Below are 24,055 nucleotides of genomic sequence, written 5' to 3'. Positions count from 1 at the left end.
CTCTTCTGGAAAACAGGATGAGAACAATTCCTGCTTATAGGGTGGAGCTGCTGTGACCTCAAAATCCCCATGCAATGAGGCCTCCAACTATTACTGAACCAGTAAGTGCTTGCCATGTTCTAGGAGTTATCAGGGAGCCTCTGACCCCTGGGAATTAGGGGACCTGCAATGTGGGCTGCTGCATCTGCTGTGAGATGTTCCCATCATGCTCTGGGGCACTCTCACTTGCTTTCCTGACTTCCTCCTACCTTCTCTGCTGGGGGCATTTTCACTTCTCCCCGTAGACTTTTCCACCTGTATTCTGGGTGTTTCTCTTATCTGTAAAGACATTCCCTATAGGGGCAGGCATTCCTAATATCTGATGGGGCTGAGCCATCTGTTCCGTGAGGGTGTCCCGCCTGGGAAGGCAGGGTGCCCCGGGTAGCTCTCTGCGGCGGGTCCTGCCACTCTGGGGGTGTGGCTGCACCTTCCATGAAAGCATGTCCACTTGCTCTGTGAGGCAAGCTGGGACCAATGCTGTGTGGGAAAAGCCCCCTTTCCCCCCTGCCCTAGAGTTGGGAGGATTCCTACCTGCTCCCCAGGGCGTGGGATTCCACCTTTCCGTGGAGGTCTCCCACCTGCTCTGTGGGAACAAAATCATCATCCGTGGGGGTTGGAGGCGGCCAGCAGGGATATGAGTGTGCTTCCATGGTTGGGGGATGGTCCCACCTGGGTGTGGCCATGCTTGAGAAGGTGCTGCCCATCACCTGCTGGTCCTAGAGCTGCACTGGTGTCCCCTTGTGTCCAGAGAGCCACAGGGAAGCCCCCAGGGGTGTGGAGACTTCTCAGTGGGAGGCACAGGCTTGAACGGAGAGCATGGCTGCCTTCTTGCCCCACTGCGTACATTAGGAACGTTCCTTCTCGCCTATGGAGAATAGACCAGTAAAGGAATTTTCCTTCCACTGACACATTGGAGCCCTTTATCAGGTCAACAGAGATGAGAATTTCCCTTGTTTTACAAGTGAGGAAAGTGAGATTCAGAGAAAGACTCTGACCTGCTAGAATCTCACAGCTCCTAGGTGACTGGGACTAGAATCCAGATGATAAATTTTATCCTGCCGGCAATGGGGAGGCATCAAAGGCTTCTGAGCAGGGCAGTGACACTGCCAGGCTGCTTTCTAGATGACTGTGGGGGTGGGCGGTCACCCAGGGGAGAAACCAAGACAGAAGAGGTGGGGGTGGGGTCGGGGTGCTCCCCTTTCTTCCCCAGCTGCCCTGTCCTTGGTCTGTCTGTACACTGGGACCCAGGCTGTCCCGTGCCTTGGACCAGCCCGTGTAGCCCTCAGTCCGTCTCTGGTCCCCCCCTAGGCTATGTGGCCTGCGCACCCTGCAGCCCTATGCTGAGAGGATCCCTGTGGTTGCCAGCGCCGGCATCACCATCAACTTCACGTCCCAGATCTCCCTCACTGGGCCCGGCGTGCAGGTGCACTACAGCTTGTACAACCAGTCAGATCGTGAGTGTGGGCAGGTCGGGGAGTGGGGGGACCCCAAAGCCCCTTCAGCTTCTCCCTGCTCCTTAGCCCTCCCTGGAAGCACCTAGAGGCTAGTTTAGACTAGGAGTGTTGTGTGTGTGTGTTCACTCATGTGCCCACATGTGTGCATGAACATAGGCAGCTTTGCGTGTGCCCACATGTGCAAGGCACTTATAGGTGTTTATGAGGTATATACACTCATACATACCCGAGTATGTGCTGTGTGCATGTCCCCAGACATGTATGTCCACGTGGACCATGTACACAGGCACATGGGTACACATGTGAGCACACAGGTGTGGTGTGTCTGCACGTGTTTTCATAATGATGTGTGTCCTGATGGTGCCTTCCCCATCCAGCCTGTCCTGGAGAGTTCCTCTGCTCCGTGAATGGACTCTGTGTGCCCACCTGCGACGGGGTCAAGGATTGCCCCAATGGCCTGGATGAGAGAAACTGCGGTGAGCAGCCCATCCACTCCGTCCCTCCTCTCTCCCCACCTCTGTGCTGCTGGGCTGAGCCTATCATTTCGAGATCTCCCAATGGGCAGCTCCCGTTATCAGCATTCAGGAAACTCCCTCGCTGTGCTGAGATGCAGGGTGGATGCACAGGATGGACAAGTGTCCTCTCCAGGGCTACCCCGTGGGGCAGTGGCAGAGATAAACGGGGACCCAGGTATGCTGCTTCCCAGCTCATGGCTTCTTGCCACCAGGCTATCACCCTCAGCCTTCTGCCCAGGCAGCCATCCAAGAAGGAACAGAGCAGACGAGGGAGGGCAGGACCAGGAGGAAGAAGACTCTTAAGCAGGGTTGGGCAGGCCCAGGGTGGCCAAAGAGAGGACGCTGTAGCTGCCTCTTTTGAGCAGGACCCTCCACTGCAGGGGTTCAGAGCTGCTGACTCTTCCTGGGGCTGTGCTCACCGCCACCCAACCCTGGCAGAAGGGGATCAGAAGGGGCTTCTGACGGTCCCCAAGCCAGGATTCTCTTGGAATAATAATTCTGCCTCTGAATCCTGGCTTCTGGGCCCTAGAGTCACCATCACAGCGCCTGCATCCCATCAAAGTCTATACATGTGAGGAGGGAAGTGGGAGGGAAGAGGGATGTGCCTGCCTCTGCACTGATCCTGCCTTCGTGCTGGGGAAGACATCTCATATTTGGAACCAGAACATCTGGTTCAAGTTCTTGCTCAGCCAGGTGACCTCAGACAAGTCACTTTGTTTCCGTTTTTCCACCAGTGAAATGGAGTATCTCACCGGGTTGCTGTGAGACTCAAGTGTAAAGTGGCTGAGAAAGAGATTTGTGATCATAGCTTGTGACACCATGCATGGTCTCCAGGAGACAAAAAGCCCCAGCCTGGCGCCTCTGGCTTCCTCCCACTTGTCCCCCTTCTGTGTCCTCACAGTCTGCAGAGCCACATTCCAGTGCCAAGAGGACAGCACGTGCATCCCCCTGTCCAGGGTCTGTGACCGGCAGCCCGACTGTCTCAATGGGAGTGACGAAGAGCAATGCCAGGAAGGTAGGGCAGGGTAGGACTAGGTATCTAGAGGGAAACCAGAGAATGGGCTCAGCCAGACAGCCTGGCCCTTCTCCATGCTTCTTCCACAAAGGTTTCTGCCCTCTTGTCCAAATACTTACCAGCCCATCTATAAGTGTGCCTATATGTCCATCTGTTTACCCATCCATCTGTGCATCCATCCCTCTATCTATTTATCCATCCAAATACCCATCCACCCATTCTTCCATCCATCCATCCATCCATCTTCTGGTCTCTCCAACCATTTGTATGTTCGTTGATTCATACATCCACTCACTGATTCATCCATCAGCCTGTCCAACCACCTATCTCCCTGTCCACTAAGCCATCAATCTGCTCATTTGTTGGTTTTATTTGTTTACCAAATTACCTGTCTGTACGTCCATTGTTCCATCCTCCATCCATGCATCCATGAATGCACTTGTTCGTGCCTCCGTCCAGGGATCTAACTACTTGTTTGTCCATTGGTACTTACATCCACTCATTTATCCATCTAAATAGCTGTGTGTCAGTCTTATCAGACCATCAAACCACACATTTATTGGTCTGCCCAATCTCTTGTCTGAGTCTCCATTGTTTTATCTATCCATCCACCCACCCACCCATCCCTCAGACCATCCAACCTTCACTTGCAGACTACCCAGTGATATGCAAGGCAGAGTAAGGAAAATGAAATAAAAGGCACCAGAGAAGTGGTCCCCGTCCTCTCAGGGTTATCTGATTAAAAAAAAAAAAAGATGGGTTACTCTCTCTGGGCCAAAGCCTCTGAACATCACGTCCAGTAGCATAGGAAGACTGGAGGGTGGGGAGGAGATGAGGCTGGGAAAGCTAGAGAAGGTGGGCTTTGAACTGGGCCTTGAAGAGAACTTAAATAGAGGAGGTAGCTGGTGGGGCAGAAAGCTCTTCACAGTGAAGGCAGTGAGGAGCAGGTGGGTGTCTAGATGGCTGGGGGCCTGGAGGGCTGCCAGGCCAAGGTAGTGTGATGGGAGGGACATAGCCTTGCTCTTGGGAGCCTTGCTCATCTCAAGGTGGAGGCACAGTTCTGGCTTCAGGTACCACACCTGGGGAAGGCACGACCCTACCATCAGGAGCCCAGGTCTGAGAGGGGAGACGTCACCTTCTCTCATAACACCAGTCTGAGGGAGCGAAGGGTCGGGAAGGGACACGGCCTGCCTCTAGGGATCCCTAAAGGAGCCTCAGGGGACCCTTTAGTGTGATCAAGGCACCCCTCTCCAGTCGTCTCCTGGCCTCTCTCAGGCTCCATCTTCCCTGGACCTTGTTTTGGAGGCTCCTTTGGGTTCAGGGACCCACCCTCTGCACCCTGCCCCCCCAATCCTAGGGGTGCCTTGTGGGACCTTCACCTTTCGGTGTGAAGACCACAGCTGTGTGAAGAAGCCCAACCCACAGTGTGACGGGCACCCCGACTGCAGGGATGGCTCGGATGAGCAGCACTGCGGTGAGCCCTGGGCGTTCCGACAGGCTGGGGTGGGCAGGACACCCTCCACCTGCTGGGCCCCTGAGCATGGGGGGTAGGGAGGTGCCCACCCTGGGGGGCTGGAGGGAGAGCTCACCGTCTGTCCATCTGTCTCTCTTTACCCCACCTCTGCCCCCTCGTGGGGGTCCTGCCCACCTCTCTCTCTCTCTTGCCCCCTCATTCTCTTTCCCTGGCCCCCTCTGTGTCTTTCCTCTCTCCTCTTCCATGCCTCCCCTTCTGCTCTGTGTCTGTTTCTCACTGGTTCTCTCCTGCCCCTGCCCCTCCATCCACCCCTGCCCCTGCCCCCAGACTGTGGCCTTCAGGGCCCCTTGGGCCGCATCGTGGGCGGGGCCGTGTCCTCGGAGGGTGAGTGGCCGTGGCAGGCCAGCCTCCAGGTTCGTGGCCGACACATCTGTGGGGGGGCCCTCATCGCTGATCGCTGGGTGATCACTGCTGCCCACTGCTTCCAGGAGGAAAGGTGAGCCTGGGGACACAGGCCACAAGAGGTGGGTAGGGAAGGTGGTGGTGAGGGGGCAGGGGCAGCATGTCTGAGATCTCAGCAGACAGAGGGGAGGGTTGTGGGAAGCCCCTCAGACTTGCTGTCCCGACACTTCAGCCCTGCCTCTACCTCGAACACACTCTGTGCCCTGGGAAAGGTTGCTCACCCCTGCTGTGCTGTGCTTCTGGTGTCTTGCTTTCAGCTGGGCCAGTGAGCCATTCATTTACTCACTCCTCCACTCAGCGATATGCGTTGTGCTTCTACTATGTGCCAGGGGCTGTGCTAGACACTGGGGTAGAGCTGAGAACAGAATTCCTGCCCTGGTTATAGGTCATGACACCCTTCTCCAGGTGTGCCTGTCCCCCACCCTGGGGAGGGAGAGAAGCAGAGAAGCCCACAAGAAGGGCCATCTCACCCCACCCACAGACATGCCCCCATCTCCGTGGTGGGCTAACAGCTCCCCTCTCCACCTCCAGCCTGATGCCCTGTACTCCAGACCCAACCCCCAGCACAGCAGCCCTGGACTCTCTCCCCACACCTCCTCCTCTTTCCTAGGTCTGCACAGTCCAAGCCAAAGGCCTGGAGCCACCCAGGCACCCTTCCTTCTCCCCCACACTCAGCCAGGCAGCAAGCCCTCTCAGTGGTCCGAATGCGTCTTCAGCCACTGCCCGTCCATGCTGCCACCATCACCCCGGTCACTGCAGCAGCCCAGAGTCCAGCTCCCTTCTGCATCCTATGCCTGGGTGCCCAGGTGCCCTCCTGGGTGTGGTCTGACTACCCAGGTTCTTTCACTCCATCCCTGGTTCCCCACTGTCCACAAAGTAAAGAAAACCTGGATGCTGACCTGGCCTCCAGGGGTCTGCACAGCCAAGTCTCTGCAAATTCTTTCACACTCAACTCCCACCCGCTCCTCCTGAGGACCCGCAAATTCCAGGAGTTTCCCAGTTTCTCCATCTATAAAGTGTGCAGAAAACATCTGCCGGTGCCTGGCACTGTGCTGATTTTTTTTTACATCCACAGTCTGATTGAATTCCCCAACATATGAGCAGATGATGCTATTCCCACTTCACAGATGGGGTGACTGAGGCCTAGAGAGGTACACTCACCTCTAGGAAGGGATGAAGCTGGGGCTGAAATCCAGGCAGTCAGACTCCAGGGCTAGCACTGAGCACCACACTGCCAGCTACATGGCCTGCCAGAGCAGGGTGGGGATGGGTGTGAGGGACCGGGCCCCAGGTGGGAATGCTATCACAGGGATTCGAGATGGGATGGGGGAGGCGGCTGCTGAGCAAGTCCCCCTCCCGCCCCAGCATGGCATCCCCAGCGCTGTGGACCGTGTTCCTGGGCAAAGTGTGGCAGAGCTCACGCTGGCCGGGAGAGGTGTCCTTCAAAGTGAGCCGCCTGCTCCTGCACCCATACCACGAGGAGGACAGCCACGACTACGACGTGGCCCTGCTGCAGCTTGACCACCCTGTGGTGCGCTCGGCTACTGTGCAGCCCATCTGCCTGCCTGCCCGCTCCCACTTTTTCGAGGCGGGCCTGCACTGCTGGATCACAGGCTGGGGTGCCCTGCGAGAAGGCGGTGAGCTGGACTGCGGGCAGGGGAGGTGGGGTGGGTCTGGCTCGCCTAATTTCGGGGCCTGGAAGGGAGTTGGCAAGGGACCCTGGGGCTCCACTCTTGCTAGTCCTGGATTAAATGGGGTAGTATTTCATAGAAAAAAAAAAAGCTTTTACTACGGCCATGGGTTGTCTCCCTGGCCCTTCCCTTCCTTCCAGAAGGGCAGTTCAGTTCAGTTCAGTTCAGTTCAGTTCAGTCGCTCAGTCACGTCCGACTCCTTTCGACCCCATGAATTGCAGCACGCCAGGCCTCCCTGTCCATCACCAACTCCCGGAGTTCACTCAGACTCATGTCCATTGAGTCGGTGATGCCATCCAGCCATCTCCTCTGTCGTCCCCTTCTCCTCCTGCCCCCATTCCCTCCCAGCATCAGAGTCTTTTCCAATGAGTCAACTCTTCGCATCAGGTGGCCAAAGTATTGGAGTTTCAATACCTTTCAAGTGAAGGGCACTTAAGGAGAACCAAAGTCATGGGAGGCGATCCTGGGGGATATGTGTGGGGTGACAGGGCAGGCCAGGGACCCCATGGCCCTTGGGCAAGCTCCAACCCTGTGCTTCTTGGACAATGGAGGGTATATGTCTGTGTTGGGGGGAGACTTTTAATTATTAACACTTATCACATGGATGTTAGATTTTAGGGCAACATGATTTCATTTAATCCATCCAACAACTCTAGTTATTGGTTATCATGGACCCCATCTTAAGGGTGGGAAAACAGAGACGTTTAGTGTTGACTCAAAGTCACATAGCCAGGGAGAGTTAGAATAGAGACTAGAACCCAGGACTGTCTGACCCCAGAGACTCTGCTGTTCCTGCTACTGCCTCTCAGAAACATGAGTTTCTGTCCTTCCCTCCTGCGCTGACCAGAGGCTGCTGTCCATAGAGGCCAGCTCTCAGTTCTGTACACGACTACAGCCATGCCCTGCACCCTCCGTGGTGGTGGCTTTCAGGAGTGTATATTGTGCTTTACAATCTGGAGGTGGGTGAGGTTGAGGGATAATGTAAAGATGGAGAAGCTGAGGCTCACGTGTAAAGTGACTTGTCCAAGAGGATGATAGAGAACAGTGGTCAAGGATCAGTCCACTTGCTCATTCATTCATTCAGTGACACATTTGTGAGCATCTACTATATGGCGGGCATTGAGTTGGACAAAGCAGTATAAAAATGAATAGGAGACAGTGCTAAGAGCTGACACGGATGGGGGTGTGGGGGCAACGGCAGCCCAGAGGAGGGGTGGGCTGAGCTGAGGCTTGCAGGGTGGGTCAGCAGTGTCCCAGCAAAGCAGAAAGGCGTTTCTGGTAAGAGCATAGGTGGCAACCCACCTGAGAACACCCAGCACCAGAGGGGAGCCGGGAGCTGGTGGATCTGGGTGAGGACAGGCAGGAAGGACAGGCAGGGGATCTCAGTCAGGGTCTTGAGCCAAAATTCCTACTCCTGACCTGAATGAAGGTCTCAGGGCTTCAGAAAAGAAAACCAGCGTCTGGGTCCCACCCCAGCTGAACAGACCAGATCTTCCAGTGGAGCTAGGCACAGGGTGTATAGTGAAATTCCATGGTGGGGTGGCGGGGTCCAAACACGCATTCTCGTGGAGAAGCGCTGGCTGGACAGTGAGCAGAGGCTGACTGAGTTTTAGGTGGGAGCAAAAGCGTGAGGTGTGTGCTCTGGAAAAATTCCCCAGGGCTGTCACAGAGAAGAGGGGAGGTGGCCAAGAGGCCTCAGGCCTCAGGCCACCAGGGGTGGAGGAGAACCTGAGGACACTGGCCCTGGTGGGTGGGTGGGGGGCTCTGTCCCCAAGAGCCACTTGGAGAAGGAGCCAGAACAGAGCGTCAGTGAGGGGGAGGGCGGAGATGGGAGGGAGGGCAGAGCAGGACGAGGAAGGAGCTCTTGAGATACGAAAGGAAAAGCCAAGAGAAGAGACGGAGCCCCGGGCACCTCAGACCCTCTTACCTTTGCCCTCAATCCTGCCGGGCAGGCCCCACCAGCAACGGCCTGCAGAAGGTGGACGTGCAGCTGATCCCGCAGGACCTGTGCAGCGAGGCCTACCGCTACCAGGTGACACCCCGCATGCTGTGCGCCGGCTACCGCAACGGCAAGAAGGATGCCTGCCAGGTGACTCCCACGGAGTGTGCCAGGGGCGGGGAGAGGGCATGGCCCTCAGCTCACAGCAGCCTGCAGCAGCCTCACGGCAAGGTGGGCTTGGCTGTCCCCACTTTGTGGGTGAGGAAACTGAAGGTTGGGAGGTTGAGAGACTGCCTCCAGGTTGCAGACCCCAGATCAGAAAAGACCCCAGGTGCCAGGTCTGAGACCCAGCCCCAGCTCTGCTTCTTATCCTCTGAGAGGCACTTTGCCCAAGTGACCCAGCAGAGAGGACTAGATGGAGCCCACAGAAGGGAGGCAGAGCTGGACAGGGCACTGGGATGCACATTCAAGCTTCCATGACAGCCAGACCCTGCTGAAGGCCAGGCTGGGTTGGTTCGGGCTCCCTCCATGTATCGGAGGCTTCCAAAGGGGATGTGATTTTCCTGCTGTCACTCTCAGACTATCCCCAGTAGTCCAGCCCTTTACCTGGAAGTGGATTGCTTTACCCTGACGTAGTCCTGTCTCTCTCTGCCTTACAGGGTGACTCAGGTGGCCCGCTGGTGTGCAAGGAGCCCAGTGGCCGTTGGTTCCTGGCAGGGCTGGTCAGCTGGGGTCTGGGCTGCGGCCGGCCCAACTATTTTGGCGTCTACACCCGCATCACTGGTGTGATAGGCTGGATCCAGCAGGTGCTGACTTGAGGAGCTGCCCCCCTGCAGAGCAGGGGCCTACTTTTTGGACTCAGAGAGCCCAGGGCACCCACCGGGGGGTTGGGAGCAAGTATTCTTCAGGCAGCAGGGCCTGGAGGGGACAGGAGGTGGTATTTCCTGTCCCCCAACCTGATGCCTGATATCAGCCTCAGTGAGGGTACGAGGGAGGTGGGCCATCCGCTGGTGGTCCAGACCACCCGAGGGCCTGGGATGGTTACCAGTCCTGGATGAGGGGTTCTCATCCAGGCTGTCGCCTCCTGATTCTCTCTTCTCCTCCCCGCTCCTCCACTGCTGACTTTGGGGGGAAGAGTTGAGCAGTGATCCTGTGGCTGCCAGGTCCTCCCACCACCACCCCTGCCCCAGTGCAAAGGCTGTTGGGATGGCATCTTCTCCAGACAGCAGATTCCAGCCTTTGAAGCCCTCGGCCTAACTTGAGTGGTGGAGGAGGAAGGTGCTCCCACAGGAAGGGACCTCAGAGTCCTGGAGACAGCCAAGTGGGCCAGCCGCCACTGCAAGCCAAAGGGTGGGGAGCCCTGGGTCCAGGGTCCTCCCAACCCCACCTGCCCCTTGGGACTTCACTGCCCATTCTCACCAAGAGGTGAGCTCAGCTGCCCTGTGTAATAAAGCCGTCTGACCCAAGGTCCTGCTCTGGGGGTTGAATGGGGCCCCAGCACCAATCTCATGCCCTTGACTGAAGAGACCCTTGCTATCTGCTCAGCCTGTTGGCTAAGTGTCCAGAAGGCCACGGCAGGGTCAGTGGGGGCAGGGCTGGCCTCCAGGGCAGCTGCCTAAATCCCAGGAGCCACCCTGAGAAGGCAGTGGTTGGGTGCCCTCAGGTCAGAGTTGGTGGTGCTAGTGGTAAAGAATCCACCTGCCAAGCAGGAGATGCAAGAGACACAGGTTCAACCTCTGGATTGGGAAGATCCCCTGGAGTAGGAAATGGCACCCACTTCAGTATTCTTGCCTGGAAATTCCCTTGGACAGAGGAACATGGCGGGCTACAGTCCTCTGGGCCACAAAGAGTCAGACACACACAGGTCAGAGTCAGGGCTGGGACAAGTGCTGGGCTTCCTCTGGAAGCCTAGGAGGAAACTGAGGGGCAGAGAGCCTCCTGATCACACCAGGGAGGGGTCAGGAGTGGAGCCTGGGGCAGAAGCCCTGTCTCCTGATTCCCAGGCGACCACTTCTCTGTCTCAGCACTGCCTCTGCATTCTGCGTCCCTTATTCAGCACCTCACAGGCTCTGACCACGTGCCAAGTGCTGTAGTGGGGTCATGGAGCTCACAGAACTCGGCTCCTTATCTCGGGAGGGGTGGGATGGTGACCGAGTGTGAAGGGTTCTGGGGGAGGCAGCCAGTAACTCAGAAAGTCAGGGAGAGCTGCCTGGAGGAAACTTGAGTTGGGATTCAAAGGCAGCCAAGGTAGGGAAGAGCATTCCAGGCAGGGGAAGAGGATGTGCAAAGGCACAAAGTCCTCAAAGTCAGTGGGCTCTTAGGGAAAGTCAGTTGTTTTTAGTTTGGACAGAGGTTGGGGTTAGGGGCAAAGCAAAGGAATTCTTTGCAGAATTCCTTTGGGGAGGGGCAAACTGAGATGAGATGGCAAAGAACTTGGAGTGGAGCTAAAGATCTGATGCTGGGCACTCTGGGGAGCCACGAAAGGTTCTAGAGCAGGAAGGTGACACACAAGTGGCTTCATATTTAGAAGCAACACTGACATCAGCGTGGAGAAAATGGGAGGCAGGGAAGCTGGTGAGGAGGCTGCTGTAGAACTCAAGAAGGAGGAGGCCTGGACTGAGCAGGGCAGTAGGGATGGACACAGCATTAAAGGGCCTTCATTATCCTCCAGGTGCGTTGGTGGTGGGGGTAATCTGAGGACCTCTTCTGGCTGGGCTGGTGGAGGACCCATTGCCTGACCTGGGCACCTGGGGAAGGAAAGGCTCTGGGAAGGTATCATGAACTTAGGTGCCCCTAGGAAGGAGATGTCCAGGAGATAGGCAGAGCTTGAGAAAGGTTTGGAGGGGGGGTTTTCCAACCACCCTGCATGGAAGGTGGTCCAGGGAAGACCAAAGACGTAGGGGAGACACAAGCACTGCAGAAGTGGGGGCCCAGAGTAGGAGGCTGAGGGGTGTGTCCAGTGGCTGGAGGGGAGCTGAGGGGGTGGAGTCTTAACAGCCAAGGCTATGGCCTGATTGGGAGTGATCAGGGAGGGCCATGGGGTGGGCCCTCGTGGAGGTGAGGAAGGGGGGTGTCAAGCACAGAGTGGGAGGAAGAAGAAGCGGGGAGCCTCAGCAGGGACCTAGTCTCCAGAGGGTTTTCAAAGGGAGACAAGGAGTGGCCACCAGAACCACATGTGGGGAAGCCTTTCACCTGCTGGGTCCCCACTGTGGAGACGGAGCAGATGGAGCAGCTGCTATGGGGGGTCACCTTTGGGGAGGGGACAGGACTACCCCGGGGTGCCTCTCAAAGGGGGAGCAGAAGACTGCCAGAGGGTACTCTGCTAAAATGCAAATTCCTGGCCTATCCTAGTCTTAGTGGAAATTGTGTGGGGGGGTGTAATCTGTTCTTTTAACAAGCCGCCTGGTGACCCTTTTGCGATACAGAAAGTGAAGTCAACCCAGAGAGCCAGGTGGACTCAAGGGAAGAAGTGAGGACCCCCAGGGCATTGAGTGGGCTTGGGAGGGCCTCTGCTTAGGGGATCATGGCTTTGCAGAGATGTCCCCCCCAAAATCTGCAAGATAAACTGCTGGGGGAGGGGAGGAAGGAGGTAAGGTAGACACTCAGTAGGACCAGCACATGGTTAAGGAATTGGCCAGGTGGGGTGGGGGTGGGCAGGGCTTTGTTGGACTCTGAGAAGATGGAGGGGAGCCTGCGGGTTGTATTTCTTAGGACTTGGGGCAGAGGGTGGAGGTGACCAGAAGGTATCACAGCAGGAAGCAGAGGGGACGTCCTGGGAAGTTAGGATGGAGCGGAGGTGGCAGGGCAAAGCTGGGGAGCAGAGGGCCAGCTGAATGGGGAGGTGAGGAAGGGAAACTCCAGATGCCCAGAAACCTAGCTCCCCATCCCTCAGCATCCCAGCTAATCCACTTCTGCCTCAAGGCCGTGAGAGACTGAGTAACCCCGGGGGCAGGGCCTTAGAAGTCATCTCGTCCAACCCCTTGTTTTACCCATGAAGAAACAGACCCAGAGAGGGGCAGATACTTTCCAAAGTTCACCCAGCAAGGCAGCGTTGGTCCCCTGGACGCCCACCCACGGGACAGAGGATCCAGCCATGATACTTCCCCTTAACACACACGGGAGAGTGACAACAGGCAGACCCCAGGACTTTAGGGAAAAGCCCCATTACCTTTGGGCTGTCTATCCCACCTTAAGTTTAGCCCCTGATCCAAGGGACTTCCCTGATGACTCAGCAGGTAAAGAATCCACCTGCAATGCAGGAGACTTGGGTTCAATCCCTGGGTCAGGAAGATCCCCTGGAGGAAGAAAGGGCAACCCACTCCAGTATTCTTACCTGGAAAGTCCCATGGACAGAGGCGCCTGGTGGACTCATCCACAGGGTCACAAGAATTGGACACAACTAAATGCACAGAGCGCTGTCCCCAAATGTGGCCCAGAGAAAGGGAGGCAGCCAGGCCGGCTGTTTCTTCAGGTTTTATTACGATGGGGTTGGACACAGCTGAGAAGCAAGAACCTGGCCCAGGAGCCCATAAATGCGAGAGGCCCCTCGTTCAGCCCCTGCCAGCCCTAGACTCTCCCCTGGGTGGAGGGAGGACGGTCCCTTTCCCTTGTCATCAGTTCCTGAGGGGCCCCGCTGCCCCTGCTGAATCAGTGCCTGCCTCCCTCCTGGCCAGGCCACTCTGCGCCCAGCAGTACAGATGAAGTGGATGGGGTGGGCGTGGGGAGCAGCCAAGCTGAAGGCCAAGTCACCCACCCCCTCCTTCAAATATGGCCAACCCCCAGACCTTTCGCCCCCACCAATCCCTGCATCTCTGTGCTGGGCCAGCCTGCGTTTTACACCCTCCCTGAGGGCCTTCAGGGCCCTCGCCCGTCTCGGTAACCTCACAACACCTTGTGAGGTAGGTAGGGCAGGATGTGACCCGGGTGACACACAGAGACACTCAGGCTCAAGGAGGTGACGTGACTGGGCTGCGGGGGAGCGTAGTATTTGCCATGCAGCTGGGGGCCCTGGGGGCGGGAACGTGGGTGCCTGGGAGACACAGCTGGACAACACCACACTTCGACCACAGGCAGACAGCTCTGCCCAGGGGTCCCAGGGCCCACCTCAGGACTTGAGAGGTCCCCGCGGGCCCCCTCCCGGACCCCGGAGGCAGGGGTGAATGACATCCCCTGGGGTGTAGACAGAGGTGACAGCGGGGAGAGCTCTTCCTCTGCCTCGGGCCGGGGGCCCACCCCGTGGTACAAAAATAAAGCATTTCAGAACGGAACCCCAAGTCCCTGGAGGCGATCTGGGGCCTTACATCCGGGTGCCTCTGGCTTGTAACAGCTAGAAAATAAGAGGGGCAGGGGGATGGGGTGGGGGTGGTCAGAACACCGGGAGGGGGAGGAAGGGGTGGGGCCAGTGAGGAGAGGGGAGTGCAGGGCCAGGAGAAGGGCAGAGGGGAGATCGAAATGGAGGGGGGGGGTTGGGTGGGGGAGACAGGGAGAGAGAGAGAGTTAGGTGAGTCACGAGGTCCTTTCTGCGAGGAAGGAGGAGGGCTGAGGCCCAGAAAAAGTGGATTCAGAGCTGAGAAGGAGGCGATACAGGAAGGGGACCTGGCTTGCCGGTCTGCTGGGAACCCCACACCCCATCTTGGGCTGGGTGGTGGCCTCTTAGGAGTCCATATTCTGCCAAGACTCTGGCCGGGGGAGTGAAGGCCAAGAGAGGCTAGTCACCAGTGTCTCAGACAAAAGGTCACGGAGAACAGCTGTCTGTCCCCATTTTAGAGGCAACTGCGGCCCAGAGAGGGACAGTGACTTGCCCAAGGTCACAGCAGGTAGATAAGATGGAGTGGGGGCTTGTGGGCTCCTGGCCAGGGCTTCTTCTGCCACAGCCCAATCCTTAGCCAGCTCCTGCTGACTGCTCCTAGGCCACGGGCATCCAAGTGTGGCCTGTCCTTCCCAGCCCCGCAGAAACTGGGGACCCAGTACCCCGAGGCTGTGATTAGGAGTCCTGGGCGTCAGGGATGAGGTCTGGGCACCTGGCTTCCGTCTCCCTTCCCTCCTTCCCAGTGTGGCTCTGGTGCTGATGGGCAGGTGGGAGAGAATTTCCTCCCCCTCTTGTCTGCTCTCAGAGCCTCATACCCAAGGCCAAGATAGGCTGAGAAACTTGGGTGAGGGGAGAAAATCAGCCGGAAGTTCGGCCCAAGTTCAAGAAATAAGAGATGAGCACCCTTCTGGCTTCTGCCCCTCCCTCCAGCTCCGCCAGGCTATGAACCAGGCATGGTAGCTCTGGGGGCAGGCGAGGGGCCCAGGAGAGGCCCTCCCTGCAAGCACCACCTCAGGTCTGAGGGGGTGCAGCCAGAAACCTGCAAGGAGGAAAAGTGAGGAGGTGAAGCGCTGGAGCAGTGCCTCAGACATGGCCGGCAGGGGGCGCTGAGGAGGTGCAGCTGCTCCCCTCCCCCCCGGCCCGGGAGGGAGGAGGTGCCAGAAGGGGTGCAGGAGGCGGCAGGCAGGGTGCTCTGGGATGCGGGGCCGGGGCGCCTGGGTGCAGGGCGCAGGAGACTGGGACCAGGGCAGCCCCGGGATGGAGGTGTGAGCAGGCAGAGAGAAAACCCGGACAGGGGCAGAGAGGGAAGAGGCAGGGTGTAGGTGAGATCCAGGAGGAAGAAGAGGTGGATGAAGATGAGGCAGGACCTCCGGCGGGGAGCGGAGGAGGAGGAGGCGGTGGTGGGAGGGAGAAAAGGTTAGCGGGATCCTGAGATGACTGGGCTGCAAAGAGAAAGTGAGAGAAGGGATGGTTATGCAGGTGAGGCGCCAGGCATGCAGCTGAGCTAACCCTGGTGGGCCCGCCCGACCCCCGGCCGCCCCCAGGACCCCAGGTTCTGCAGCTGGCTCCAGCAGGGAGCGGGCGGGAGGCGCCGGCTTCTACTAGCAATCATTTTCCTCGGGGGTTGGCTGCACCTTTCTCCTGCGTATCTGCCTCCACCTGCACCTCCTGCTCCTGCTGCTGCTCCAGCTGCTCCTCCGCGCTCTGTGAACCAGCCGGCGGACCCAGGGAAGAAAGAGCGCAGAACTGACCGGGGGACCGGGGCCTGCTGGCGGCTGGCCCCGAGGGCCCCCGTCTCAGGGTAAAGGGGAGGGGCAAGAGAAGGAGGACCTTTGGGGAGGGGAGCGCTACAGCCACAGAAGCCGGTGCATCGTGTCCGGTCCCGGGAAGCCTGGGGAGGGGCCTGGGGGAACCAGCGGGAGGGTGGGGACCTGCTGAGGATGCTGGCGGCTGGGCCCAGCCGCTGTGACAGCGGTGGAAGACGAAGAGGGTGGCTGTGTGGCTGGGGTATCCTTGAGGGGCGCCCGGGAAGGCCTCATTTTAGAAGGACCAACCCAGAGTACATATGAGGCCAGGGAAGGCCCAGGGCAGACACCAGCCAGATCTGAGATGCCAGCACCAGCTCTGACATCCCAGATCCTGAGGTCTCTCCCAGAGAGGCAGGAGCAGCCGGCTCACCCTGCACCCCTGCAAGGCCACGTCAGCCACTGGCCCCGCTGGTGGTGGGGTGGGTACGGGAAGTCACAGCACAGGAAGGCAGACAAACAGACGGGAAGCAGAGTTCCTAAGTCTTCACCACACAGGGACAGGCTTCTAGAAGGAATGCTCTCCTTTCTTCCCAGCCTGGCTGCTGCCTGCCCCGCCGGTTGCACCCCGGGCTCCTGAGGCTTCTGACCAACGCAGGGTCCAGGGTGATAGGACCATTGATCAACCCCCTCCCTGCAGCCAGCTGAGGCTGCCTCACAGGCCAGGATGGAAATACAGGGTTGGACCCTGAGGGCTCCAGACCCCTCTGCTGCTGAGTCCTATGTGGGGAGCCTGCAGGATGGGCAGAATGAACAGATTCGGCTTCCCTGCCCCAGCCCTGGTCCCCAGGAACTAAACTGGCCCCTTGGATCCCAGAAGTTCCAAGCTGGTGGTCCACCCCCTCACTTCTCTGAGAATACAACCAAAGTGCACAGAGAGGATGCGACCTGTCCAAAGTCACACAGAGCACTCACACCATGCCCAGACCCCTAGTCCAGTGCATTCCCCCGGTGCCATGCTGCCCCATGGCCGCCATGTGACCACCATCCAAGTAATATCTAAGTCCACTCTGGTCACACCCTGGGGCTAATCTCCTCTCACTGTCCCTGGAGCCTGGGCCTGGGTAACTGGCGTGGGCAGACAGGACCATGGGTGGCATGGGATGGATGGCATCAGCTGTGATCAGGGCGTCAGGCGTGTGCAGCAGGAGGGAGAAAGAAGAAGCACAGATGGCCAGGCGGAGGGCAGCAAGGGGAGGGAGGGACGGCAGGGAGGCTGAGGTTGGGCTGAGGGCTCACCTTGGTTTTGCGGCTGGACTCGGAGCTCAGCCCATGTGGGGAGCTGTAGAGCTCCTTGGACACCACACACAGGAACTCTGCCTGGTCCTCACTGCCATAGTTGTAGGAGGAGCCGATGTTCACCAGCTGGAGGGATGGGGCGTGGGGAGAAAATGATTGGTCAGGTGGGGTGGGGGGCAGGGGTGGGCAAACATTGGCACTGTCAAGATACTGACTGTGCCCTGATCTTGCTGCTCCATTCAGGCCCATCCCCCTGGCTTTCCAGAAGACACCTCTGGCCCAAAGTCAGAGTCCTCTCCACCTCCCCAACCTATGCCTCTGGTCAATTTCCAGGGCCAGCCTCCCCACATGGCTTGGCCGGGCCTGATCCTTAGAGGAAGGCAGTTATCATTGCTGTTTCTCCCCCACTCAGCCTAGTCCCAGATCTAGCAGGCTACTTCCAGAAGCAGGCAGAGATCTTTAACAGGCAGACTGTGCTCCCGTGTCCCGGGTGTGGCTGAAGCAGCCCCAGAACCAAGTCACAGGATGGGGTCCACATGACCTGGTGGAGCACCATAGAATATTCTAGACTCTCAGAAGCAGAGGTAGACTAGATCACCCGTTCCTTAGGCCAGTGGTGCCTGGCATGTTTGCTTGGTTTCTGGGAGCCCATGCAATTGCCAAAGACTCTCACCTAGAGAGAAGAGGAAAGCAGCCCCACTTTTGGTCTGGGATCCCTAAAATAACTACATCTGCAGGCCCCTCCTGGCTGATAAAAGCTCTGCACATGGTGGGTCTCATTCAGCCCCCAGGGACCCTCATCCTGCAGACAGAGGGAAGACCAGCCCCTTTGGCAGATGAGGTCTTGAGGGGTGGTCACTTCCCACGGCCAGAATGAGTGGAACAGGATTTGAATCCAGGACCCTGAGTCCTCTCTGGAATCCTACAGAGTCAAATGCTTCTAATAATTCATAGGATGCTAGCTAGCTTCAATGTTTCGAGGCCTACCCTGGGCTAGAGACTTGATCCATGGTCTTTCTAATCTACACAATGTTCTGGCAAAAGAAGCACTACTGACCCATGTCACAGATTGGGAAACTGAGGCCAAGAGAAAGATGACCTGCTCAAGGTCGCAGAGCACGTCAGTGGTGAAGCCTAGATGTGAATCCAGGCTTCCAGTTCCTGGACTGAGCTTGTTCCTCCCCCCAGGCCTGGCCAAGCTGGGGAGCTTGGCCTTCCTCTCCGTTCTTCAACCTCCAGGTGTGAGGGAGCTTGTATGGATAAAAGGCAGCCCAACCCTTCTCCTCTCTAAGGGCCAATCTGACCTTGGGTTGGCTGCTGGCTCTGATCCTCTGGAAACCTGAGAAAGGTGTGACGTCAACTGGATTATTAGGGCAACCTGTTTATGATAAAAATCTCTCCTGGCTGGTAAATTGCATCAGGACTGGGAGGAAATGCAGGTCATCGTGAATACCTCAGGGGAGGCTGCTGCTCTGTGCTTCTGAAGGTGGCCATGCTTGGAACTGGGCATGTCCCTTGTGGGAACCTGGAATCTATGCCTGTGGAATTGCTACAAGAGGTGTGGCCCCCAGGGGACCTCCGCTCTCCTCTACGGATCTTGTCTCCTCTCATCAGAACCGTCGCTTGAGGGGCAGAGACTCACACACTTCGGTGTAAACGCTACCCAGCTCCTGGGAGGCTTTGCCAGAGCTGCCTTGAGGCCTGTGGGGCTTCCTTTGTCTCTCCTTCCCAATCAATCTGCTACCAAGTGTGGCCTTTCTTAATCTTGTTTGTTTGCCTTAAGAAGACTCCTGGGTAGGGGCTGCAGTGGGGAACCCCAAGGCTGGGGCTTTGGGAAGAGAGGAGCTTGCTTTGCCTGGAGGTGTGGCTCCTGTGCACTCCACCCACCTGCTCAAAGCGCCAGCCATCAGACATGGTGGAGACCATCTGCGTCAGCTCCTCCTCCTGACATTGCAGCACGCGGTATACGTGCTTGGGTGGGACCTGCGGGCAGAGGGCTACGTGGAGGGCACTTTGTGGGAGTGCCCAGCATCCCGGGATAGGAGAGCACCTGCTCTTCACCTACCCTCTACCCCTAAGAAGGACAGAAGGAGGGGATGGGGTTGGGGTGGTAAGCCAGAAGTCACGTTCTGAGTAACTGTGATGTGCCAGGCACTCAACATGCATAATTTCACTTAGTCCCTCCCAAAACCCTAGGAAGGTTCATGGAAGCTCTGAGAGGGTTGGTTACTGGCCCAGGTCACCCAGCTAAAGAGTTGCAGAACCAGAATTGGGACACAGGTGATACAAGGGGTAAGGAAAAAGGGCTTAGGAGGCATCCTGGGTCACTAACTGAGGCAGGTCCTCCAGGAGACAGAGCACTCCCTCTTCAAGCTCCTGGGGAGAGAAGGACAGTGGAAGACAGTGCCTCCCTACCCATCTCTCATCTTCTACCTCTCCCCCAGGGTGGGCAGAGAATCCCACCAGCTCCTCCTACAGACGGGCCACTTAGGCCCAGGGTCCAAGCTCAGACATGCCAGCTCCAGGGGGCCACCTGAGCCCATGAAATGTATGGTGTTACTAATCCCCATTGCCCCTACAGGGCCCCCCTGTACCCTCACACTGACTCCATATTGCCTGTAAGGAAGGGAAGGGTGGGTAGTTCTCAGCACCTCTATATGCCACAAAAGGAAATGAGCGTCCAGAGAGTGGCGTGACTGGCCCAAGATCACACAGCAAACAGAGCCAAGGCAAGGACAGAACCTGGTATATGTCTCCCAGTCTGGAGCTTTGCGGGGCGATCTGGGAGCTGGACAACCCCTTACAGGGCAGCTCGGCCTTCCCAAGAAAAGCTAGTTCTGCCTCTCCTGACCTCCCTTCTGTCCCCACTCCCCACCACCCCCTGCTCTGGCCACGGATGCTGCCCCGCTGCCCCCTGACCTGTGTGACGGTGTAATCCTTTTCCTCCATCCGGTCTTTGATGATGCGGATCAGCGGGCCAATGTTGTAGAATTCCGCTTCCTCCAGGACCCCTGACACAGAGCAGCACCCCCATCACTCCCACTGCCCCCATGCCCCATTCTCGCCTTGTCCCCTCCATCCCCACCCCCTGCTCCAGTCACACTAGGGTGATGAGCCTCTCTGAGTTCAGGGCTCAGGCAAGAGGAAACACTTCCTTCTTGGGGACCCACACTCTCTATAGCAGGGCTAAGAGGCTGCCGTTCAACCTCACCATCTCCCTGCTGTGCTGAGCACAGCGACCCGGGACACCTGCCAGTCCCCCAGTCTGGGGCTAACCAGAGGCAGCAGGCCTGTGGGACTGGACCCTAGAAGGCCACAGTGAGAGGGGCCTTGGCTGACCCCGATTACATGCTCCCACTGATGAAGCACATGCTAAGCGGCAGGCAGCACCATGCCAGGCACGTTGCACTCTTTACTGTAGTTCGTTCTCAGCACGAGAAGTAGGTACTTTCATCACCCCCACCGAGCAAACAGGGAAACCAAGGGCCAGGCAAGGCAGTAGCTATGCAACACCTCACACCCGGCATGGGGCAGGGCTGGGGTTCACACTCAAGTTCCTCTGTCCTCCAATCCCACTAAGTGCACAATCTTTGTGCACATGCATCTCCCTGACCAACCACACTTCACAGTCTGCAGAGCCTGTCCTGTGCTCATCACAAGCCCCAGGGTGTTCTTGTCCCCACGCAGTTAAGAGAACCATCTTAGAGACTGAGTGAGTCCCTCCCAAGTGAAGGGGACAGCCCTCAGCCTTTGGATTCCCCTCAGCTCCTCAGGGCAGGGACACTTCTGGTCCTTTGCACAATTGGCCTCTGGGCTCCTGGGGGACAGGACCCACATCTGATGTCCTTGGCTATCCCCAGTGCTCACATCCACCTAACACAGAGGAGGCGGTCAGTGAGTGCTACTGCCAGGAATGCCCACCGTGGAGCCCTACAGATGACAGACAACAAACTCTGTATCACAGGTCCTTGGTGCCAGGCATGGCACTAAGTGACACACTTGTATCCGCTCCTTTTATCTTCACAGCAGCTCAGCAAGGTGGGTGCTATTGTTACCCCATTCCACAGATGCAGGCTTGGAGGCACAAGGGGATAAGTGACTTTCTACGGTTCACACACTAGTCGGTTTCCTGCCAAAGCCCCTGGCCCCTTGGAGCAGGGCCCTAGTCCTGTCTGAAGGTGCTGGGAATGCCAGGGCTTTGACAAACCCAGAACCTGTAAACAGGTGTTAGCTGTGACGCTGGAGTGTTTAGCTCCCTTCCCCGTGGGAGCAGCTTTTGGGCCCAGGCCACGCCCATGGTGTCTGCTCCCCCAGGGGCCATCAGGAAAGCTGTGGGGCTCCCAGAGCTGATGCCTAGAGTGGGCTCTGATTCTGAAGCCCTGGTCCTCTGGAGAGTCACCTGGCCTCTAGACCACTGTGTCCCACAGGGGTCAGGAGGGAAGACTGTGGCCCGAGTGAGGAGGGAGGGGCTGTGTTAGACCCCTTCAGGGTACAAGCCCCGGGACTTGCGATGCCTGTTTTCTCAGAACACATCCCTAATGGAGATCACCGCCCCACTTTATACACACAGTGGAGACTCAGAAAGGAAAAGTGACAAGTCCAAGCTGGCCTGGCTGGGTCAGCTGACCCAAAGCCACACCATGTGCTCTAAGGAAAAGTGGGCTTGGCACCCACCTATAGTCCCTGCTTCAGGCTGTGGTTCTGCCAAGAAGCCATTCTCCCAGGCACGGCTTCCCTGCCATCTGCTGGGCCAGGAAGTGGACATCTACAGGGCCTCAGCTATCCGGCCTGGGAGGGACCAAAACGCCCGCTGGGGAGCAGCCTCCCCGCTCCCCTTCCTCCACCCACAACCCGCACTGTGCAGCAGAGGCTGTCAGATCTCGGGAAGAGTCACCCGTTCCACCTCCCTGCTGACTGTGAGCCCTCACCAGGCATCTGAGATACCCGATCACTCAAAGAAAGAGGCATACCTCTTCCCATGGCCATTTCTACCCACACCCGGCTCACCACTGGCTTCCCAGGAAGCCAGGGGAAAGGACATCCCCGCCCCCGGCGGAGGCTGCCGGCCTCAGGGCTTCCTCTCTCTTCTGCCTGTGTTTCTGCCACTTCCCCAGAGCACCACCCGGTGGAAGCACCCAGTGGAAGCATGGGCCAGTCACCTTGGCCCTAGGCTCAGCCTGGGCAGAGGCTTTGGCATCCAGTCCTGTCTGAGATGAGAAGCAGCAGGAAACATGGAAGAAAACAGAGGTCTCCTCTGGATAGGAGAAATGCCTTTCGACCACCATGGAAGGCCCTGGCAGGCTAGAGAAGACAGGCTTAGGATGCAGGCCCTGGCCAGCCCCCTGGACCAACTTACCCTCCTCGGCCATGTCCTTGTCTAGCACCAGCTTGCCATGCCGGAGGAAGTTGAGGATGGGCCCAAAGTAGGTGGGGTCACGGTCGATGAGGTAGGCCCCCGTCTCATCCTACGAAGGCAAGGGGCACAGGCAGTGAGAAAAGAGTGAGCCCCCCTTCCCCGCTGACCCTGCACATACCCCCACCCTTCAGTCCCAGTAAAGGATAGAGGGAGGGTGGGCGGGGGCACAGTGTTTGCTCCAAAACGGAGTGGTATGATGGAGTAAAAGTGCCTTGGGGTCAGATACAGCTAGGTTCAGATCCTGCATCTGCCTTTTCCTGACTCTGTGACCTCGGGTCAGTGACTTGACCTCTCTGAGCCTTGCTCCTCTCCCCCACAACCGGGGAGAATTGTGAGCAGCCAGTGAAGTTTCAGTGGCACCCAATCCAGTGTAGGGCTCAGGGATTGTCCCTCTTAGAGGTTGTTGCCTGAAGCCAGCCCTACACGGTCTCCACCAGACCCCAGTTATTCTGGGGATGTTTACAAGTTTCCAAAGGAGCTGCTACCTCATTGGATACCCTCCCCCTTGAGAGAGTTTCAGTGAAACTCTACAGAGAGAAGACAGAGACATCAGCAGGTAAAGAGACTCACCCAAGGTCACAGCATCAGAAGGTCAGGAAATGGGAGAGAAGGGGTCTTAGAGGTCATCGCCAGGCTGGACCCCTGGGGCTACAGACAGGAGGCTGAGCTGGAGCAGGGAAGGATCTGACCCAAGGTCATGCAGGCAGTTTGCAGCAGAACTGAGATGGGAACCCAGAAATGGTGCCCCAGGCCAGCGTTCCTCCCCATGAAGCCCAGCTCAGAAGGAACCTGGGATTTCTCCACCCAGCTCCCTGTACCCCTAGGCCACCCACACCCCAAAGGGGAGGGAGAAGCAGACTCTAACTCCTGTGATGCAGGAGTCCAGTTTGGGGAGGAGAGAAGGCCCTTCGTGTCTGTCCTCCCCACAGCGCCAAAGAAATGGGAGAGACCTTATCCAATAGTCTCCTGGGTGGGGAGCCCAGGGTAGAGCTCAAAAGCTCCAAATGGCCCCAGCCTGGCGTTGTCCTGTTGCCAAGGCAATGGGCACATCGCTCACTCTCTGATCCACTTCCTTCTCCCCTCCTCCGACCAGTTCTTCTTGCCTCCAGCTCTTCGGAGCAACCCCGCAAGCAGGCCTGGCTGAATAGCCAGATTCCAGAGAGCGAGGGATCCCCAGCGGCCGCCCACCCCGTGGGCCTCACCCGGTCGGACTGCAGCTCTTCCCCCTGGCATAGGCGGCTGAGGAAGGACTTCTGCTCGCGGCACAGTGTCTGCCTGGTGGTCAGGAACACCGTGCCCCCCACGTTGAGCCGCACCCACTTGCCCCAGCCGCCCGCCCCCGCCGGCGGCGCTGCCTCACCGGCCTCCATCCTCATCGCTCTTCCCAGCGTCTGCATCCTCCGGGCAAGGAGGCTGGAGGTGGGCAGGTACCGAGCGCCGGGCATGCTGGGAGCTGTAGTCCGAGCCGCCGCGGGCGGATGCGGGTGGAGCGAGGATCTTGCCTTTCCCTAGCCCCGCCCTACTTTGTTCTTTCTGGGAGGTCTACAAACGAGGGTCTTTTAAAGATGCTCTTGGCCAAAGTGCTCTGTGTTTGGGGAAGGTCAAATTCGAGTCACTGGGAAAATAATGAGTGATACCCCAAATCAGCAGTCCTCCCATTCTGTCTCCACATTGCTTTCCCTTTGTCCAGTCTGGGTT

At 57.9% G+C, this 24,055-nt stretch overlaps 2 protein-coding genes across 10 annotated transcripts in view; one reads left to right on the top strand and one right to left on the bottom strand.

The window, feature by feature from the left end:
* Positions 1-10,055, top strand: part of TMPRSS6 (transmembrane serine protease 6) — a 39,555-nt gene extending 29,500 nt beyond the window's left edge. For 4 of the 5 annotated variants that reach the window (XM_070789774.1, XM_070789771.1, XM_070789772.1 and 1 more), the window contains 8 exons: positions 1,348-1,493; positions 1,871-1,969; positions 2,910-3,023; positions 4,381-4,497; positions 4,825-4,993; positions 6,325-6,596; positions 8,603-8,820; positions 9,249-10,055. In XM_070789774.1, the coding sequence (XP_070645875.1) occupies positions 1,348-1,493; positions 1,871-1,969; positions 2,910-3,023; positions 4,381-4,497; positions 4,825-4,993; positions 6,325-6,596; positions 8,603-8,820; positions 9,249-9,407 (1,294 nt within the window). In that variant the 3' untranslated portion in view covers positions 9,408-10,055. The remainder of the gene's footprint in view (positions 1-1,347; positions 1,494-1,870; positions 1,970-2,909; positions 3,024-4,380; positions 4,498-4,824; positions 4,994-6,324; positions 6,597-8,602; positions 8,821-9,248) is intronic. The other variant, XM_019961346.2, reaches the window with a different exon arrangement.
* A 2,994-nt stretch (positions 10,056-13,049) lies between these two features.
* On the bottom strand, positions 13,050-23,789 carry KCTD17 (potassium channel tetramerization domain containing 17). 5 transcript variants are annotated; one of them, XM_019961335.2, is made up of 9 exons: positions 23,560-23,748; positions 22,298-22,406; positions 19,861-19,952; positions 18,829-18,924; positions 16,942-17,067; positions 15,532-15,601; positions 15,265-15,339; positions 14,846-14,936; positions 13,050-13,915 (listed from the first exon to the last, which is right to left on the bottom strand). In XM_019961335.2, the coding sequence occupies exons 1-9, from the start codon at positions 23,731-23,733 to the stop codon at positions 13,846-13,848; spliced, it is 903 nt and encodes a 300-aa protein (XP_019816894.2). In that variant the 5' UTR covers positions 23,734-23,748; the 3' UTR covers positions 13,050-13,845. The 5 variants fall into 5 exon arrangements, with proteins under 5 accessions (XP_019816894.2, XP_019816893.2, XP_070645876.1 ...); XM_070789775.1 differs by lacking the exon at positions 13,050-13,915 and having other exon boundaries at positions 14,834-15,339; positions 23,718-23,789; XM_019961332.2 differs by lacking the exon at positions 13,050-13,915 and having other exon boundaries at positions 14,834-15,339.
* Between the last annotated feature and the right edge of the window lie 266 nt (positions 23,790-24,055).

Source organism: Bos indicus, chromosome 5 (assembly GCF_029378745.1).
Source record: "Bos indicus isolate NIAB-ARS_2022 breed Sahiwal x Tharparkar chromosome 5, NIAB-ARS_B.indTharparkar_mat_pri_1.0, whole genome shotgun sequence".
NCBI lineage: Eukaryota > Metazoa > Chordata > Mammalia > Artiodactyla > Bovidae > Bos > Bos indicus.
The sequence above is the reverse complement of the archived record's forward strand: the minus strand, read 5'-3'. Positions and strand labels throughout refer to the sequence as shown.

What these genes read in the sequence shown, in the direction of transcription:
- KCTD17 (XM_019961332.2), bottom strand. Translation starts at nt 23,733, where the DNA reads ATGAGGATGGAGGCCGGTGAGGCAGCGCCGCCGGCGGGGGCGGGCGGC. An exon ending in AAGAGCTGCAGTCCGACCGG is followed by an intron (nt 22,407 to 23,559) that starts GTGAGGCCCACG and finishes TTGCCTTCGTAG; the next exon opens with GATGAGACGGGGGCCTACCT. An exon ending in AGGATTACACCGTCACACAG is followed by an intron (nt 18,925 to 19,860) that starts GTCAGGGGGCAG and finishes CTCTGCCCGCAG; the next exon opens with GTCCCACCCAAGCACGTATA.